General features: G+C 37.4%; 2 protein-coding genes and 1 non-coding gene across 4 annotated transcripts; 2 read left to right on the plus strand and 1 right to left on the minus strand.

Moving 5' to 3' along the window:
- The first annotated feature begins 149 nt into the window (after positions 1-149).
- SPD1 (P-loop containing nucleoside triphosphate hydrolases superfamily protein) lies at positions 150-5769 on the plus strand. Its single transcript, XM_059602161.2, has 9 exons — positions 150-902; positions 1176-1390; positions 1609-1759; positions 1866-2057; positions 2305-2467; positions 2597-2952; positions 4605-4781; positions 4860-5021; positions 5261-5769. Exons 1-9 carry the CDS (start codon positions 423-425, stop codon positions 5561-5563), a joined length of 2199 nt encoding a protein of 732 aa, XP_059458144.2. The 5' UTR covers positions 150-422; the 3' UTR covers positions 5564-5769.
- Positions 5770-6582: 813 nt separating this feature from the next.
- On the plus strand, positions 6583-15993 carry LOC132187196 (uncharacterized). 2 transcript variants are annotated; one of them, XM_059601419.2, is made up of 5 exons: positions 6583-6659; positions 6779-6918; positions 11105-11895; positions 14975-15198; positions 15793-15993. In XM_059601419.2, the coding sequence occupies exons 2-4, from the start codon at positions 6808-6810 to the stop codon at positions 15192-15194; spliced, it is 1122 nt and encodes a 373-aa protein (XP_059457402.2). In that variant the 5' UTR covers positions 6583-6659; positions 6779-6807; the 3' UTR covers positions 15195-15198; positions 15793-15993. The 2 variants fall into 2 exon arrangements, with proteins under 2 accessions (XP_059457402.2, XP_088373235.1); XM_088517109.1 differs by having other exon boundaries at positions 6627-6918.
- Positions 15994-16896: 903 nt separating this feature from the next.
- Positions 16897-16997, minus strand: LOC132188868 (U6 spliceosomal RNA). The gene has a single exon (XR_009440929.1). It is a non-coding gene; the product is annotated as a U6 spliceosomal RNA (small nuclear RNA).
- Between the last annotated feature and the right edge of the window lie 206 nt (positions 16998-17203).

Below are 17203 nucleotides of genomic sequence, written 5' to 3' on the forward strand. Positions count from 1 at the left end.
GATCATTGCTTACAAGTAACATAAATATGTCCGGTGCTTGCCATAACTTAACGGTTAACTTCCATTAAATATAATAAAATATAATCTTAACGGTATAAATCCTCATGCAACTTCATTTTCCAGCCAAAAAAAAAAAAAAAAACGAAAAAGAACAAAGAAAATCAGATTCGAGTGGCAAACACGAACTCTTCCTTTCCAAAGATGAGTGGTCCGCAGCCCCATGTGGTTCAACCTCCCACGCTTCAACGGTCTAAAACAGTTGCTCAGTTTCGTTGCTTGTCGTCCCTCTTCGCGGCCCCCACCTTCTCTCCGATTCCATAGGAGATCCCTCCGAATCTTCTTCCTTCTTCTCCTTCCCAATCTTCTCCTTATTACCCAACCTGAAACCCAAAGAAAACGCAAACGAATACGATTACGAAGAAATGAGAGCTTTGAATTCACATCTAGTTCTGATTGACCTGCACAGCTCATGGCACTCGGCCAACCAAGTCCCGGCGTCAACCCTCGCGTACCTTAAGAACTCCAACTTCATTTCCACTGTCTCTTCTTCGTTTCGTCGAACACGTCGCGCCCGTACTGGAATCGCGTCGTCGTCGAAATCGGCGGCCCCGGAAATCCGGAGGCCGTCCGATCGTTTCGTTTCGGGAAATGGGTCGCTGCCGCTGAGCTCTCCGAATTCGGCCTCGACGTCGCGTTCGGAGGTCGCTTCGGAGCTCGAGCTGTTCCTTGAGTTGCTGCCTGCGAGGATGAGAGGGGAGCTGTGTGGGCACGAGGAGATCGGGAATCTGATCGAGATTGTTATGGACTTGGGAAGGAAGCCTCTTGCGAGGTTTCCCTCGGGTGATTGGATAATCTCGGAGCAGCCCGTGGAGCATGAAGATCTACGGCACGCGATGTCCAAGGTGATCAAAGTCATTTTGTGTTGATATTTTTGCATGAAAATGCTTAATTTCTAATATATTTCACTGGGTGCCCCTGCATTAAATGCTTTTAGAAAGATGGTAATTAATATTGCTAAGAAATTTCTTAAGTTTATATTTATTTGAAACGTCAATGTTGGTGATTTGTTGTGTGATTGGCTGTGCTGATTATTGATGAATGCTGAACAGTGAAGAGAACAATTTGTGGGTAGGTGAAGATTTAGAAATTTTAATTTGAGTTACTTGATTGGTTAGGTTGGTGAGTTTTCAGACGACAACCGTTCAGGTATTGATAGCTCTTTGCATCGTATAAGTGCCATTCGGAATCGCAAAATGCAAATCATTGGCCTCACTTGCCGGGTCGGTCGAGCCGTATCAGGAAGTGCGGAGATTATACGAGACTTGGTTGAGAGGGGAGGTTCCATCTTAGTAATAGGACCTCCTGGGGTTGGCAAGACAACGTTAATAAGGTACTTACATTTTTGATGTTTGTAAAAACCAGGCTACTGAGTTGAAGGTTATTTGGTAACTGCTTAAAGAATTGCCATCATTATTACTACTCTCTGCATACTTTTTTCATGATAATGAATTCCAATACTAATTCAAACTGGTTGAGCAGTTGAAGTTATGCTTTATTCTGCCTGTTTTATACGCTTGTTTTATATCTGAAGAGGCTTTGCTTTTGCAGAGGAATTGCTAGAATGTTGGCAGATGATCACATGAAGCGTGTTGTCATTGTTGACACATCTAATGAGATTGGAGGTGACGGAGATGTCCCTCATGCGGGAATAGGTCGTGCAAGAAGGATGCAAGTTCCTAACGTTCATATGCAGCATAATGTAAGCATTGAACTCAATCATATGGTTTGTGTTGTTTCTCAATTGTAAAGCTTTGACTATTTCTCTTTTTCAGTGAGGTTATCTTTCCCATTTGACTACTGTGCAGGTTATGATTGAGGCAGTTGAAAATCATATGCCTGAATCCATTATAATTGATGAAATTGGAACTGAGCTTGAAGCACTGGCAGCCAGTACTATTGCTCAAAGAGGAGTTCAACTAGTTGGAACAGCACATGGAATGACAATAGACAACATAATAAAGAATCCATCTCTGCAGCTCCTTGTCGGTGGCATAGAGGTGCAAAGTGATTCCTTTTGTTTCAATCTACGTTTACTGATATGGATGTATATTTTCTAAGGTTAATCCAAATTTTGCTCTTACAAAGTGCCAGTTGATTCTGCTGTGGTATCTTATTTCAGTGGGCTCCATGATATAAGTAGAAAATTCCCAACTTTACTTTGTATGGGGGGAAATCGCCAACTTTAAAGCCTTGGCTGAATAAGGAATTTTGACTGATCAAAACTAGTGCTTCATATAAACACAGAGTGTAACTCTCGGAGATGAAGAAGCAAGGAAAAGGAAAGTGCAGAAGACAATTCTTGAAAGGAAAGGGCCTTCCACATTTACATGTGCTGTTGAGTTGATATCTAAAACTGAGTGTCGTGTACATCACAGTTTAGAGGCTGCAGTAGATGCAATATTAGCAGGTATTTTACTCCTTGTTCTATGAAATATTTGAATTGATTCTTATGTGATGTAATGTTTACATACTTGTCTGAAGATTGATGTTTTTGGGCCAACAGTTAATCTTAAGTTGAATATTTATTGGGTTATAGGAAAATCTCCTCTGTTTGAAGTCCGTTGCATGGATGTTGATGATCGTGATTCTTTGAAGTCTACTCTGATACCTGAAAAGAGCCATATAGAAAAATCTTATATGACTGATGGTAAAAGTATAAGTCCTGATGTAGTGTCTGATGAGGAAGATTTAGTTCATCCTCCCAGTTGGTCTCAAAAACAGAGCACTAGTAGATCTGCAAAGAAGAGGAGCTCAGCAGATGGTAAAAGTATAAGTCCTGATGTAGTGTCTGATGAGGAAGATTTGGTTCATCCTCCCAGTTGGTCTCAAAAACAGAGCACCAGTAGATCTGCAAAGAAGAGGAGCTCAGCAGTGTGTGTCTATACTTACAAGGTAGATTCCTCAAATTTACGTTTTCCTTCATTCTTGTCCGGGGTTCTCTTACTCTAAGCTTTAGTAGAGAATACATGGAAAATATAGCGACCTGGGTTCGACTCCCGGTAGGACCTTAATCGCTTTAGTTTTACTTATCAAAAAAAATACATGGAAAATATGTATTCTTTTATAAGTAATTCAAATATCATTAAAAGTGTAAAGTCCAAGGTACACAAGAAGTATACAAAAGAAGCCACATAACTAGGAGGAAAAGAAAGAACAAGAAAATCATGATAACTAATCACTAAAAGAAAAACAAAAGCAGTTGTCTAAAGATACAATATGTTGAAAAATAAAGACTTAATCTTCTCCAAAGTCCTCTCACGGTCCTTAAAATTTCTATCATTTCCTTTCTCTCCATAGACACCACAAAAGGCACGAAGGCATCATCTTTCACACAATAACACTCCGAGTGTTGTCAACAGTCCACCAACAAGCATATAAATTGACTAATTGTCTAGGCATGACCCAAGACAACTCAAATCGACTAAAGAACAATGAAACAGAATATGGTCCATGGACTCCCCATTTCTTTTACATAAACGATACCAATCAACTACAATGACGTGTGGCTTTTGGAGATTGTCCATAGTAAGGATCTTTCCTAAGGCCACCAACCAACTAAAAAAGGCCTCCCTCAACAAAACCTTAATATACCAAACACTTTTCCAAGGGAACGGACACAATTATGAAAACCCATGGCATTGTAGAAAGATTCAACACCAAACAAACCCTTTTTGGAGGGGACCCACCACAACTTGTTCTACCCTTCCCGTCTCACTCTTGCTAATACAACACCCTGAACAACGAGGCAAAGGCTTTCACCTCCTAATCATGAGCTGCTCTAGTAAAGTTCATGTTCCACTGAATGACACCTCCAGAAAATTCCACAAGAGTCGCAACAAAAGCATCCTTTATGCTAGTAATTCCAAATAAAACTGAAGAGGTTTCCTTAAGGACGATATCCCCACACCAAAGATCATGCCAGAATCTTACTTTTGATCCATCTCTCACTTCAAATTTAGCATGACTGCCAAAGTTCCCCCCAACCCCTCCTAATATTCTTTTATAAACCCATCCCATACGCCCCAATAGGCTCACTAGAACACCACCTTCCCCATGCACTACCATATTTAAAGTCCACCACCACTCTCCACCAAGTCTCTCTCTCAAGCCCATAGCTCCAAAGCTAATTGCCTAAGAGAGCATGATTGAACATTAGCAAGTCTCCAACCCTCCCTTGGAGATCGTTGTACAAACCTTGGACCATTTCACCTAGTATTATTTGAACTTTTCACCTAACCCCCCCATAAGAAATCATGTTGAAACTTCTCAATACGATTTGTAACACTCGCGAGGAGAAGAAAAAGGGAACAAATTCATGTAAGATGGGAATTTTGTAAATAATTCCTAATATGGGAGTTATAGGATTATACCTTGTTTCAGAAGCTGCCTATGTTTAGTAAAACATTTGATATAGTTTTTGATATAAGCAGAAAGTACGAAAATTTTTGTCACAATGCCATTATGGAGCTACATAATTTCTTTATACCCAAGGCAGAAAACTTGGAAGTACTTATTTGATTTTTGGTTGGTATGGATGTGTTCAGATCCTTGAAGCTGATCTACTACAAGTAGCAATGGTGATGGGGCTTGATAATGAAATAGATGTAACAGACGACATCGGAACAGCAGATGCAATTCTGGCATCCAGTTCTGAGATGAAGCAGAACCCATGGATCCGCAGTGTAGCAAAATTCCACCAGTTGCCTGTATTTGTTATTAAGGTATACTCCGATTGCTTTTTTCCTTTTTAAATCGCATCAAAGTTTTGCCAATCTAATATTTAGCATCTGCTATTGCAGTCAAATACCATGGCACAAATGGTCAAGGCAGTTCGCATGATTCTTGAAATGGAATCATTTGGTCCAGTATCAAAGCCGTCACTCAGAAATTCTTTTGACATTGAAATTGAAGATGATGCTCCAAAAAGAAAACCATCGCTAGAAGAGATTGATGCCTTGGAGGTGCAAGTCTTTCCCATAAATATTTTCCGTTCTTGTTTTCATTCATTCAAGAGTATTTAAAATTCAGCTATCCTATAATTTTTTGAGCGATAGCTGGTTGAATTACATGCAACTGGTACCGCTTACATCGTCACTATAAACTAAACTTTCTCTTTTGACTTTTGTAGTAAGCCTATTATGTGAGAATTGTACTTGGTTGTAACTGTTTTATTATATGTACCCTGTTTCTTTTGTGATAGGAGGTCCGACTTGCAATTGAATATATTGTGATTCCTGGCGGAGAGCCAGTGGAGCTCCTCCCTAGACGCTCTGAAATAATTGCCCGGCAGCTTGAACTTGTGGAAAGCTACCAGTTGGCTGCTGAGAACTCAGGTACTGAGCTGAATCCCAGGCTGCAGATTCTCCCCCAAAGGTTAAGCAAGAAAAACTTTTCTAAATCCCCTAAATCGAGTTCTAGTTTTCGTAAAGACACGGATTCTTCATCACTAACTGGCAGTTCTGGGGGTACGAGTGTTGCTAGGCTGCCTCTTTTACCCGAATAATTTGACCACATTTCAATCCTTGGTTGACAAGTGCGCCATTTCATGTAAATTCATGTAAATTATGTATCTCATATGGTGTAGTTGTTTTAACTGTGTCAACTACGCAATGCTATCTGCATTCATTTCTCAAATATGTAATGCACTTTGTATCCATTTCTTTCAAGTGAAAAATGGTGATCATAATTCATAAGAAACACCTTTTCTTCTGGACCCTTTTCTCCTTGAGGCAGCATCATCAGTAGTGAAATCAAGTGGAAGTGCTTCTAGTGATGAGAACTGTTGCTGTCGAATACCAGTCAACAATGTTAGAACATTATAAGGAAAAATTAACCTTCTTGAAATATTGGTGAACATTGTAATTAATTTAGGTGAGAAATGCTACTCATTTCACACCAATTGACGTGGCAATTCATGTCAACACAAAATGAAATTCACTTAAAATACGTCAATCGGTATAAAATGAGTGTGATAAATGGGAGTGAAAAATAATAATACTCAATTTAGGTGGACGATGATATTCAACAAACACTCTATTTTCTCACATGTTGGAGTAAGTTGAAACAACACTCTTTGGTATTGAAATAGCTTTACACAGCACGATGATCTCTCGCAACTTGTGTCAAACCTTACAATTCTTCGGCTATTTCACCAAATGAGTAATGTTAAAAATTATATATATATCTTATTATTTTAAAGTTGACGTGACTTTTAAAATTACAATTAAATTAAAATTTAATAACGATTCATTCAAAATTTAATAGTAATTTTAAAAGTCATATCAATAATCAATTATATATATAACTTTTTAAAATTTTAACTATTAATTTTATATTAAATGGCGGAGATTTTATCACATGAACATTTATTAAATTGAGTGAAAATTGTCGAGATCAATTTTTAATTTCCAAACTTCAAATTCTTTCCTTATTTGTGCAGGCTAAACATTTTCAAAACCAAATCCTACAAATCCTTATTAATTAAGGAAGGAAATGTCCTTTTACCACGCACAACATAAATAGAAATGAGATAAATTCAATGATATAAGTTTAGCATTTTTCATTTAAAAAACAGGCTCCCCACTCACACAAAGACTGAGGTGAGCACCATTCCCTTTCGGCTTCCAATTTCCTTTCCTGGGAAGCAAACAGGACTTTAGGGTTAATGTTACTCGTCACTCTCTGTTGAATTTTCTTCGAATTTACGTTGTTCTTTCAGCAAATTTTTTCGGTGCGTGAGAGAGATTGATGGCTGGGAAGGAAGCGAACCGGATATTTGTTGGAGGATTGTCGTGGAACGTCACGGAGCGACAGCTCCACGATGCTTTCGGCCGATTCGGCAAAATTGTCGAATGTCAGGTACCATTTTCTCTTGATTTCTTTTCGCGATTTGTTCTTGTTTTCAGTTTGGTTGCTGCGAAAATGAAGGAAAGCGAAAATATAGGATTTTGAATTTCAGCTTGGTGTGCAATTGTGGCCAAATAATTTTATTAGAGAAGAAGAAAGAGGGGAAGTTGAAATTTCGATGATTTCTTTGCATTATTGCTCCTTTTATATGTTCGTGAAAAGCTTTTTTTTTTTTTTGTTGGGTCACTTGTAAAACATAGTGGTTTGTGTTTTTCTCTATTGCGGGATTTAGGTTAATTGAAGTTGCATTACAATCACTTTGGCCTGTGAAGAGTGAGATCTGTTTCTTTTATGTGGCTTTTCAGATTAGCTCAGATGCATTAAGCCCTTGCATGTCTATGTGTCCCCTCGTTGCCTGTGAATTGGTATTGTCCAGTGAAGCATGCAATTGCACATGTGCTTGCTTGATTTTGCTTCTGTTTTAGATAGTTTAAGGCATTAGTCTTGTTGGTTATGCACGTCAAGAAGAAATACAGTTGGGTTCGTCACTTGCAAAATTTTTAAAAATAAACCACGTGAATAGTTAATAGTAGTTTAAACATATGTCAAGATAGAATACAAGTAAAACTATTTAATAGTTTTTGAAGTTGCAGTTGTTTTTCATGGCTGTATCAGCATTTGATTTTGCAAGTAAAGGTTTTTGTTCTAAGTTCAAGTTAGAAATTCCATTGGCATTACATATTTGTGAGTGCCGGAAATTAATTTCGTCTGGAACTATTGCATGATATTTACATAGGTTACTCATTCAATTTCATGTGTGGTTCGTTACAGTTTTGATGAGGCTCTTTGCGTGTGTGTGTTGTAACTGAAGTTGCAAATCTTAATGTTTTTTGAAGCTTGTCAGTTTTGAAAGCAAACTTGTTATAAAGGCAATACAGATTTGTGAATATAGGAGATTGAATTCCATGTATGTTACTCGCTCCCCTCTCCCCATTCTCCCTTTTTGGGTTATCCATTTTTCCAGTTGACCATGGTCAGTCAGTTGAATTGTCTATAGATGTATGAAATGATTTTATTAGTGCAACTCATCTTTGTATTTTTGGTGAATAGCTTCCTTATTGGGTACCCCTTCCCCTTTTAAGATGGATGATTAGAGAGTAGTTTAGGAATGGTTTTATTCTTCTGTGAAATATAAATCGTATGCCTGTGCCTCAAATTCCCACAAAGTGATTAAAGGTCCTCTATAGTTTTCAATGTTGCTGTTATTGTTGTTCTTTTCAGTAAATAATTTTCCTTTCTTCTTTTTCTTCATAATATTAATTTCCTCATTGGCTTCTTTCTTTTTGCTTTTTTGGGAATGATGGTCACAATCTTTTGAGATGTACTTATCAAAAAAAAAAATCTTTTGAGATCTCATAAATGGATCTTTTTGGAGGTGTTTTGGTCAGAGTGGTTGCATTCAAGTTGCTGAACCTGAATATCATTTTTGTGATTAGATTTATCAGGTTGTTATTGTTAAATTTTAAAGCCAGGAAGTACTCAAATGGAAGATGGTTTTTGGAAAGGTGGTTGTGATCCATAAGAGAATCTCATAAATTTGGAATGGATATATTGGTGTATATACTGGCAGACAAATTACATGATGTGGCAAAGTTTGAGAAGTACTGTTGCAGAGCTTACAGGAATTCTTTCTGGATTTTATGGGTGACAGAACTGGAGTCATAAAATGATTGTAGTTTGATCAAGTGGTAGCTCATTCGCTTGAAGGACTTTTTGTTTTATCCAAATGAAAGGGGATGCACCTTAATTATTAATTGGCTCTCCCAACTTTTACACTAGTAAGTCTAAACTTGAATATCTAAGGTTATAAGAGAAAAACGTCTTTCTACTGGATGGCGTGTCCTTATTTTCTTTTATGGATTTGAACCAATGGTGATCTGTGTCAGTTTGATTTCCATATCGGAGATTTGCCTAGTAGCTAAGCCTTCAATCTTCTTTGCTTCTCAGTCTTACACAGCTATGGTGGTAAAAAAAAAAAATTTCATCTGCCACCTTTACAACATAGGCCCCTTCCTTTAAAAAGTGTTTCCTGGCTGGCCAATATGCTTTCCAACTAGGATGTATTTGATTTTATATTGTAATTTGATTGAGGTTGCATCTATAATGGTCCTAAGGTTTGGTATCAAATTCAGTTTCATGATACACAGTGCTGCAGTTTGTCTGTGGTAGTAACTGCTTTTGAATTGGAATGAGATCCTCTTATCTGCTTGTGCAGCTCCTGGTGTCCAAGGTTCCTGCTTTTTACTCTTTTTCCGTTGAGGTTCTGTTTGGATCAGTTTGAAATTCTATATATTTTTGCTGTTACATATCATCACTGTACTTTGAGCATGGCTTGAATTGCATGGATGGATCATACCTTTGTCTGTACTGTCTAAGCCAGTTCAAGTTTTATGCTTCTTTTGAAGAGTGATTGGGAAAAAGAGAGAGAGAGAGAGAGAGAGAGAGAGAGGGGTGGGGGGAGGAGAGAAGGAAAGAGAAGAACCAATTCTTCAATTTTTCTATTCCATCAAATCTGCCTCCATTGGAGTACTTAAGATAAATAGACCAACAACTAAACCCTAGGTTAACACCCATTTATTGACTTACCTAACATAATCTAGGGCAATATCCATTTATTGAATTGCCTAAAATAATCTAGGGACACCCATTTATTGAATTTTAAAAACACTTTTGACTCTTGAAAATTAAATACTAATAACCCCATAAACCAATATTTTGTTCTTCCCCTTTTGCATCACAGATTCTTCTGTTTTGTTCAAGAATTCTTTGCTATGTGAAACACATTGCATTGCCTGTGCATAATGGCAAAGTGAAAGTAAGTTATCTGCTTTAGTTTTGAGCTTAGTATTATTTATTGTCTCACTTATATGCTGATCTTATACTTTGACTTAACTTCTTTATTTCCTATTATTTTTGGTTGATGAATTCTCTGCTAAGATAACTTCTAAAATTTGTTTTTACTGTGTGCTTCACGGATCTCTGAAAATAGATTTGCATTTCATTCCACATTGTCTCATAATATATTGAATTGCTTCTTGATGGCTTACCAATAATTGTGTGCTAAGCCAAATATTCTTTTCTACTTGGGTTATGAGTGATATCAACATATTTGTTGAGATGCAATACTGTTTTTATAGTCTTCTAGTTTTTCTGCCAGCTTGTAAGTAATGGACCTCTAGCTTAGTCACCAACTTACATGACCTCAATGTATGGGGCTGGTGAGTAAATGACCTCACTGTATGTGTATGTGCCCTAATGTCCTTTTCTTTTTGAAAAGTGGTGTTAATAGTTCTACATATTGCCTTTCGCAAAGTTAATATTGTTTAAAGTTTCAGTTATATTTGAAGTGGTTATTTGCAAATCGATTTCCTTTATAGAAAAACCATTCCATTTACATTATCATATTCCTTAATTGTTATCATTGGCTCAAAACTTTGAGGAGTTAATTGCTGGAGTACTGAAAGGATGATTGCCTGAAATGCTCGTTAGTGTTGGATTTGTGGAGCTTGCTTATGCACAGTAGATTTTCCTGCTTATTATTCATCATCTGGAAATTCTGTCAGTCATTCAGTTTTTATAATATTTTTTTCTCATCTAAGAGTTCACATTGGATTATGTAGTCATACTTGTGTAAAATCTTGCTGGAAAGAGATGTTACTATTTACTTATCTAAACCAACTAGTTCTTCATCTGCCTTTCTTAAAAATAAGGCATTCTTAATTAGTTCAAGCCATAGTGTCCATAAGGTCCTGTTTGGCATGTTTCCTGTTCAGTTTTTATTCAGTAATTAGTCCAAGGTGGGGTTCAGCACCAAGGGCCAAGAGGAAAAGACTGTGGCCTTCCTTTCTGCCCTTGATGAGGAGGATACGATTGTGGGTTTTGAGTATTAAGGGTCTAGGGTTTCGATGTTCCACGGGGCTTTTGTTTGTGTTGGGTTGGCGTTTTGTTGCGCCTTTCTTGTATACTGTGTGTACACAGGTGCCTTTCGCTGATTTTAATATAATTCACATTACTTATCAAAATAAAAAATTTATTCAGTAATTGCCAACTTTTTAGTGTTGCTTTATGCTATTGATTGGTACTAGTTGCAGTTATGCTTTTGCTTGACATGAGCTCCTTTACTCCGGTGTTTATGTAGATCGTGATGGAAAGAGATACAGGCCGTCCACGTGGATTTGGGTTCATTACATTTGCAAATCGTCGAGGAATGGAAGATGCAATCCTGGTGATGCATGGACAGGAATTTGGTGATCGGGTCATCTCAGTGAACAAGGCGAACAAGGCCCAACAAAAAATGGTAGGAGAAGATTTAGAGCATGGATATTGGGGAGGAGGCTACTCATCTGGTGGAAGGGGAAGACCTGGAGGAGGAGATTGGTCTACTGCACAAGTTGACTGTTACAATTGTGGGTATGCAGGGCATCGGGCCCGAGACTGCCCCTTAGCAGGTGGAGAAGATTTAGATCATGGCTATAGGGGTGGAGGCTACTCGTCTGGTAGAAACGGAAGCTATGGGGGAGGAGATAAGTCTACTGGGAAAGATGGCTGTTTCAAGTGTGGGCGCCTAGGGCATTGGGCTCGGGACTGCCCCTTAACAGGTGGAGATGATTTAGAGCATGGCTATAGGGGAGGAGGCTACTTGTCTGGCGGAAGGGGAAGCTATGGGGGAGGAGACAGGTCTGCTGGGAAAGATGGTTGTTTCAAGTGTGGGCGCCCAGGGCATTGGGCCCGGGACTGCTTCTTAGCAGGTGGTGATCGAGGTGGGGGTGGAGGTTTATTTTCTTCACATTCTAGGTTTAGAGGGGGTGGTGGCCGCGGGGATCGCTACATAGATGATCATGATGATGGTGGTCACGATGGAGATAGGGATCATTTTGACAACATAGAGGACAACTACGGGAGTCGTGATCATCTCCATGTTGGTGACAGGTATTTGACGTTTAAGATTATTATTAAATTAACAACAACAGTTACAAAAATAAGTACTTTAAGCATTTTGGGCGGTCCTTTTTATGATCATGGTGGCCATTCACTTTTTGGGGAATAATTTTGGATATTGTAATGGTGAACGTTAGTGCATTCACATTGTGCTAGCTAGAATACTTTAGACCCTTAAACCCCCCTCCCTCTCCCCCCAATTGAACTAGCTTATGCTATCGCCTCTCATTTCTTTTTTCATCCATTTTATATTCCTTCTCTCTTGCTCTCTCTCTCTCTCCTGTGCACTGACTTCACTCAGCCATGTACTTCACCAGAAGCCTTCTCACCCGTGAGAAGGTTCATTTCTCCATCTCCAAGGGGACGAAGACTAGCTCCAAGTTCATTTCTCTCTCATGAGCTCTCTTTCTTTAACTTACATTTTTTCAATCTCTCATCTCATTCCTTTGATTTACACATATTGATGTCTAGATATATGTATATGTGCATCTTTTGTTCGCCACTGAAGATTTTTAGGGTGAGATTTCCCCCATTTCTCCTCTATCCCGCATTTGGGTTTCTTCTGTTTTTCTTTAAAAAGAGAAGAATTTGGGCTTTCTGATTTCTGTCTGAAGGCCATTGGAGCTGACTTTCTGAGGTTTTGGCACACACACACATATATATATATATATAAAATTTATTTTGGTCATGGGTTTTGGAGATAATGTGGTAATGATTTTGGGGTTGTGTTTTGGTCAACTCGGTTGACTTTGGTTTATAGGTTTTGCTTCTTCAATGTGTTTAGCTTGTGATCCTGAGGTTGGTTTTGAGCTGCTGCGAGGTTTCTTGAGATGGGTGCTTGATTCTGGAGGTGGGTTTTGGAAGATTAAGAGGAAACCCTTCTGAATAATCAAAAAAGTGATTTTATGTTTAAGTTTTGAAGGTGAATTTTGGACCTCTAGTGACAGTGATTGGTGGGCTTTGTGATGAGTTATGCATTTTTTACATCTATGTGTTTCGTGTGGGAGATGATGGGCAGGGCGAGCTGTGAGGTTCCGCCTGATAATAGGTATAATACAGCCCGAGTGATTAGTAGTAGGAATGCTTCAATTCCTGATGTCAATATTACATGCGTATTTCCGGTGATGGCTGGGTTTAAGTATCTTGTTGGGTTGCATTTTTGTGATATTGCTAGTATTTCGTTTGGTTTGCTGTGTTTCAATGTGTATGTTCAGTGGCTTTAAGTGTTAGCGTAGGGCCTTCGAGTAAGAGATCATTATGCATTCGATGGTATTCTGAATGCAGTTGAGATTATGAAGTTGAATAATTCAATGGGTAGTCTTGCTGGTAAGGTGCCTGTAGAGTTCATTTTGAAGAGTTGGACCAGGGGAAATATGAGTGTTTTGGTTGTTGCTGTTTGTTTGCTGGCAATTATATCTATTGTCTTGCATAGGAGGATGACTGGGTTGAAGGACTGTCACATGGTCAAAATTATATGTGGATTCTTCTGTTGTTAAAGTCAAGCAGGACTACCCACAGCCATAAGGTAATTCGGCTTGCCACGAAAGGATCTGAAGGGGTGTATGTAAAATATAACATGTGCATGCTCTAGAAAATAAGTAGCTTTAGGGATAGTAGAGTTCCCAGTAGTATTTTCTGTGACAGAAAAGTTTGAATTTGAAGTTTCTAAAGAGCTTCATGTAATTGGTGTGCATTGTAATATTATTTTTGTAACTTGTAGTGGTTGTATATAGTCTAAGCATACATTTATTGGCTTCTTTGTTGCTATTATTTTCCTGGTGCTCTCTGTATTTAAAAATTTTGTATGTAACTTTCAGAATTCAAGTTGTAAAATATCTAATCTTGCATCATTCCTTGTTGCCTAAGAGGCCTAACAACCATTCAGTATGCCTTTAGCGATGCAGTAGTGCCATACTTATCCAATCTGAATGCTCCAACTTCCCTGATTTTCTAATTCGGTTTGTAGTATGCTTGAGCCAAATTGTTCTGCTTATTTGTTACAGGGGTACTTCCAATTACTTGACTATGCTGTTATGAAGAAAGAGAATTGAGCTTTCCTTAGTTGAATGAATGCTTTTCTTTGAAATCTCTCATGCAAGGTTTTAGATTATGGTTACCTTATTTTTTTAAATGATTTTCTGGTTAGTTGTGAGAACTAGTTTAATTATCAAAGGGGAAACTACATTTACCCCTCTCTAACTACCACTTTGTTTGCAATGTCTCCCAATGTTTCAATTTTTGCAATATCACCTCCAATTTATCATTGAGGTTGTAATGCCCCTTCTGTTCCCAAAATAACCAAAAAAAAAAAAAAAAAAAAAAGGCCCTGAGATAAAAGAAAACCAGGAAAAATAAATTTGAAAAAATTCAAGATTTTTTTTAAACCCTTTTTCTCAATTTATTTGCTCCTGTTTTTTTCCCCTGAATTTTTGCCTATTCCACCACCACCCCCCACCCCCCTTCTCTCTTCTCTCCAAAAAAAAAAAAAAAAAAAAAAAAAAAACCTCCCTTTTTCTCAATTTGTTGTCTTTTGTTTTTAAGTTTTTTTCGGAAGGAGGACATTGCAATCTCAATTGTAGGTTGGAGGGACATTGCAAATTTAAACATTGGGGGATATTGCAAATAGGGTGGTAGTTAGAACAGTGTAAATGCATGTCAAAAAAAAAAAAAAAAAAAAAAAAGAACAGTGTAAATGTAGTTTCCCTGTTATAAAGGAAAAAAAAAAACCGTTAGTCCCTTAAATTCTGTGTGTTCCTCAGTTTTTGGCACTTTCACTGTGTATTGTACCTACGGTGCTTTTACTTAAGGTTTACTTTCTAACTGTCCTTTCTACACTAACTGAAAGGCATCCGATCATCTGGGCATTAGGAAGTCAGCAACTATGCCATACTAGGGTTGCTAATATGGTTATTACCTTGTGTAAAGGGAAAAAGTATATAGCCCAAACTTGATATTTTCATCACTATAGAATGGGTGGACGGCTTCAACCATATTCATGCCTTAGCATAATGTGTTGTTACTGTAGCTATATAATATCTTGAACTATGTACTTAAATTTCAACCTTTTTAGGCAAGAGGATCTGTTGGGTGATTTCAACCTTCAAGAGAAAGAGATGCTTCGCCTTATGCAAGAAGGAATGCGCATTAAGCAAGAAAAGCTTCGATTGGAACAAGTGAAAGAGGAAGAAAGAATTATGCTGACAGATACAAGTGGCATGTCTCAAATGCAACAAAAATATTATCAGCGACGCAAAAAGGAAATCCTTCAAGGTCGAAGTAGGAATTCCTAGTTAGGTAAGACATATGAGCTGTTTCTTTTTATGGTGCCCCAAGAAGGATTGTTGGAACTTGTTTTTGTTTGTTCATTTTGCGGCAGTGTTGGGTAATACATTGTTGGAGCATGCTGACATTCTGTGGTTACCAACTTTTCTATGCTCTTTCTGCTTTGAAATGGGTTTCAATTCTTCTCCTACTTATGAAACAAACAAGTTGACGTGACGTTTTTGAACGTTTTTTTTTTGTTGCTGCCTAGTGTTTGGAATTATGTATTCGTTAATTAATATTGTGAAGTTAATGTGTTATGGAACTGAAATGATTAAAAAATGTATGGAGTTTTACTTCTGGTGGATTTTCTTTGATTTATAGCACTCTTAGTTATCTAATCATTTTCATTATTTCTTGAACAATGCCATATTAGTCTTTAATAACTCATATTTGTAGTGATGAGTTTAGTCTTTGTAATTGCTCAATTTTGAATACATTAATCGCTATGGTCAATTCTTAGAAACTTGGGTTTTGGCTTGAGAATCACATATTTTATGTTAAGCTTGAAGTTTTATAGATTGTCCTTTTAGTTGACGTCTATATTTCATTTGTTGTGCAATGCAGTCAATGATATACTTCGTCGGATACTGTGCAAGAGGAAATGTTGCCCCGGAGCCATGCTAAAGTTTATAGAGGACCTATTTATTTATATTCAGGAGCCTCTACTTGAAGCCCAAAAATGAAAAGAAAAGAAAAACTCTATTTATGTTCTAAACTTTTAATATTGTTTTAATTGAACAAAACAGTGAAGGGTTGATTCTGCCACTTGTTTTCCTGAACTTCCAGTTTGTTACGAGTTTGCCCCCGAGTCAGATTTGGGTGTTAAATATGGATGAAAAGTGTTTAACTGGCCTGTCACGTGACACATGCCTGTTTATGCTGTCATCTTGGTCGTGTCAAAAGACAAAATTATCCACTACTCCCAAAAGGGCCAAAACACTCACATGAGTCACATCTACTATGTATGTGCTGCCTCCAACCTTACCGTCTTCTCCAATTTCGTCCTTTCTTCTTCTTTCACTACAAGAAGCAAAAAACACATACTTTCGTGTCTTCGGCGGCACAACCAAGCTACACTATTTCATCCACCATCAACTCATTCACCAGTGGCCAGTCATTGATTATTGTCTTTGGTTAGTGGATAAGCATATGAAACATAAGTTTATGCATGAGCTAAGGTTGGCAATTTGGGTTGGCGGATGGCTCACCCTCACCCATTTGGATTCAAATGTGACCTGTTGAACCTATTTGACCTAACCCAACACGACCTATTCGACCCATTTGGTGTTTTTCTCTTCATTTATTTATTTTTTAACTATATGGTTTTATTTTAATATAATTTGAAGTTTTTTTTTTATTTTTATTTTTTAAAATTTTTTAAATTTATGAAAGGTATTTTTGTTATTGGGAGAGACATTGACAAATTTTAGTAGCTTGAGGGGAATATTGACTCAATAATAATTTGATGGAAACATTGATAATGAAATGATAATTTAAAGAGTGTACTTTTTCAATTTTTTTGTTTTTTGGATGAATAGGTTCCCAATTCTTAACAAGTGTGACAAATTTTAGTAGTTTGAGGAGAATATTGACTCAATCATAATTTGAGGGAAACATTGACATTGAAGTAGTAATTTTTCCTTTCTACAATTTTGTTTTTTAGTAAGTAAAAATTTGGACCATTTCTCGATTTATGCATGTCATCCTTGCGTAGGGGCCATGTTAATCTCCTCTGTATTGTTTCAATTTTATCGGATGTCCCGAAGGACAATCCCTCTTTACAATTCTTGCAGCTCTCTTCAAAATGATTGTACTTTAATACCACTAAAGGCTCGTTTTATTTGTGGAATAGACCATTAAAATTAAATGGTTATTTTTATGAAATAGTAATTCTTTTGTTTGGTAGGTTCTTATTCTTATGAATAGTTATTCTTATAGGATAACCAATTCCTTACACATATTCCTCTAAAAATTT

The sequence above is a fragment of the Corylus avellana genome, chromosome 6 (genome assembly GCF_965113065.1).
Source record: "Corylus avellana chromosome 6, dhCorAvel1.hap1.2, whole genome shotgun sequence".
NCBI classification, from domain to species: domain Eukaryota; kingdom Viridiplantae; phylum Streptophyta; class Magnoliopsida; order Fagales; family Betulaceae; genus Corylus; species Corylus avellana.

Coding starts and splice junctions, on each gene's coding strand:
- SPD1 (XM_059602161.2), top strand. CDS start 423: ATGAGAGCTTTGAATTCACATCTAGTTCTGATTGACCTGCACAGCTCA. Junction 2,468..2,596: donor AGTAGATGCAATATTAGCAG/GTATTTTACTCC, acceptor ATTGGGTTATAG/GAAAATCTCCTCTGTTTGAA. Junction 4,782..4,859: donor TGCCTGTATTTGTTATTAAG/GTATACTCCGAT, acceptor CTGCTATTGCAG/TCAAATACCATGGCACAAAT.
- LOC132187196 (XM_059601419.2), top strand. CDS start 6,808: ATGGCTGGGAAGGAAGCGAACCGGATATTTGTTGGAGGATTGTCGTGG. Junction 6,919..11,104: donor GCAAAATTGTCGAATGTCAG/GTACCATTTTCT, acceptor GTGTTTATGTAG/ATCGTGATGGAAAGAGATAC. Junction 11,896..14,974: donor CATCTCCATGTTGGTGACAG/GTATTTGACGTT, acceptor CAACCTTTTTAG/GCAAGAGGATCTGTTGGGTG.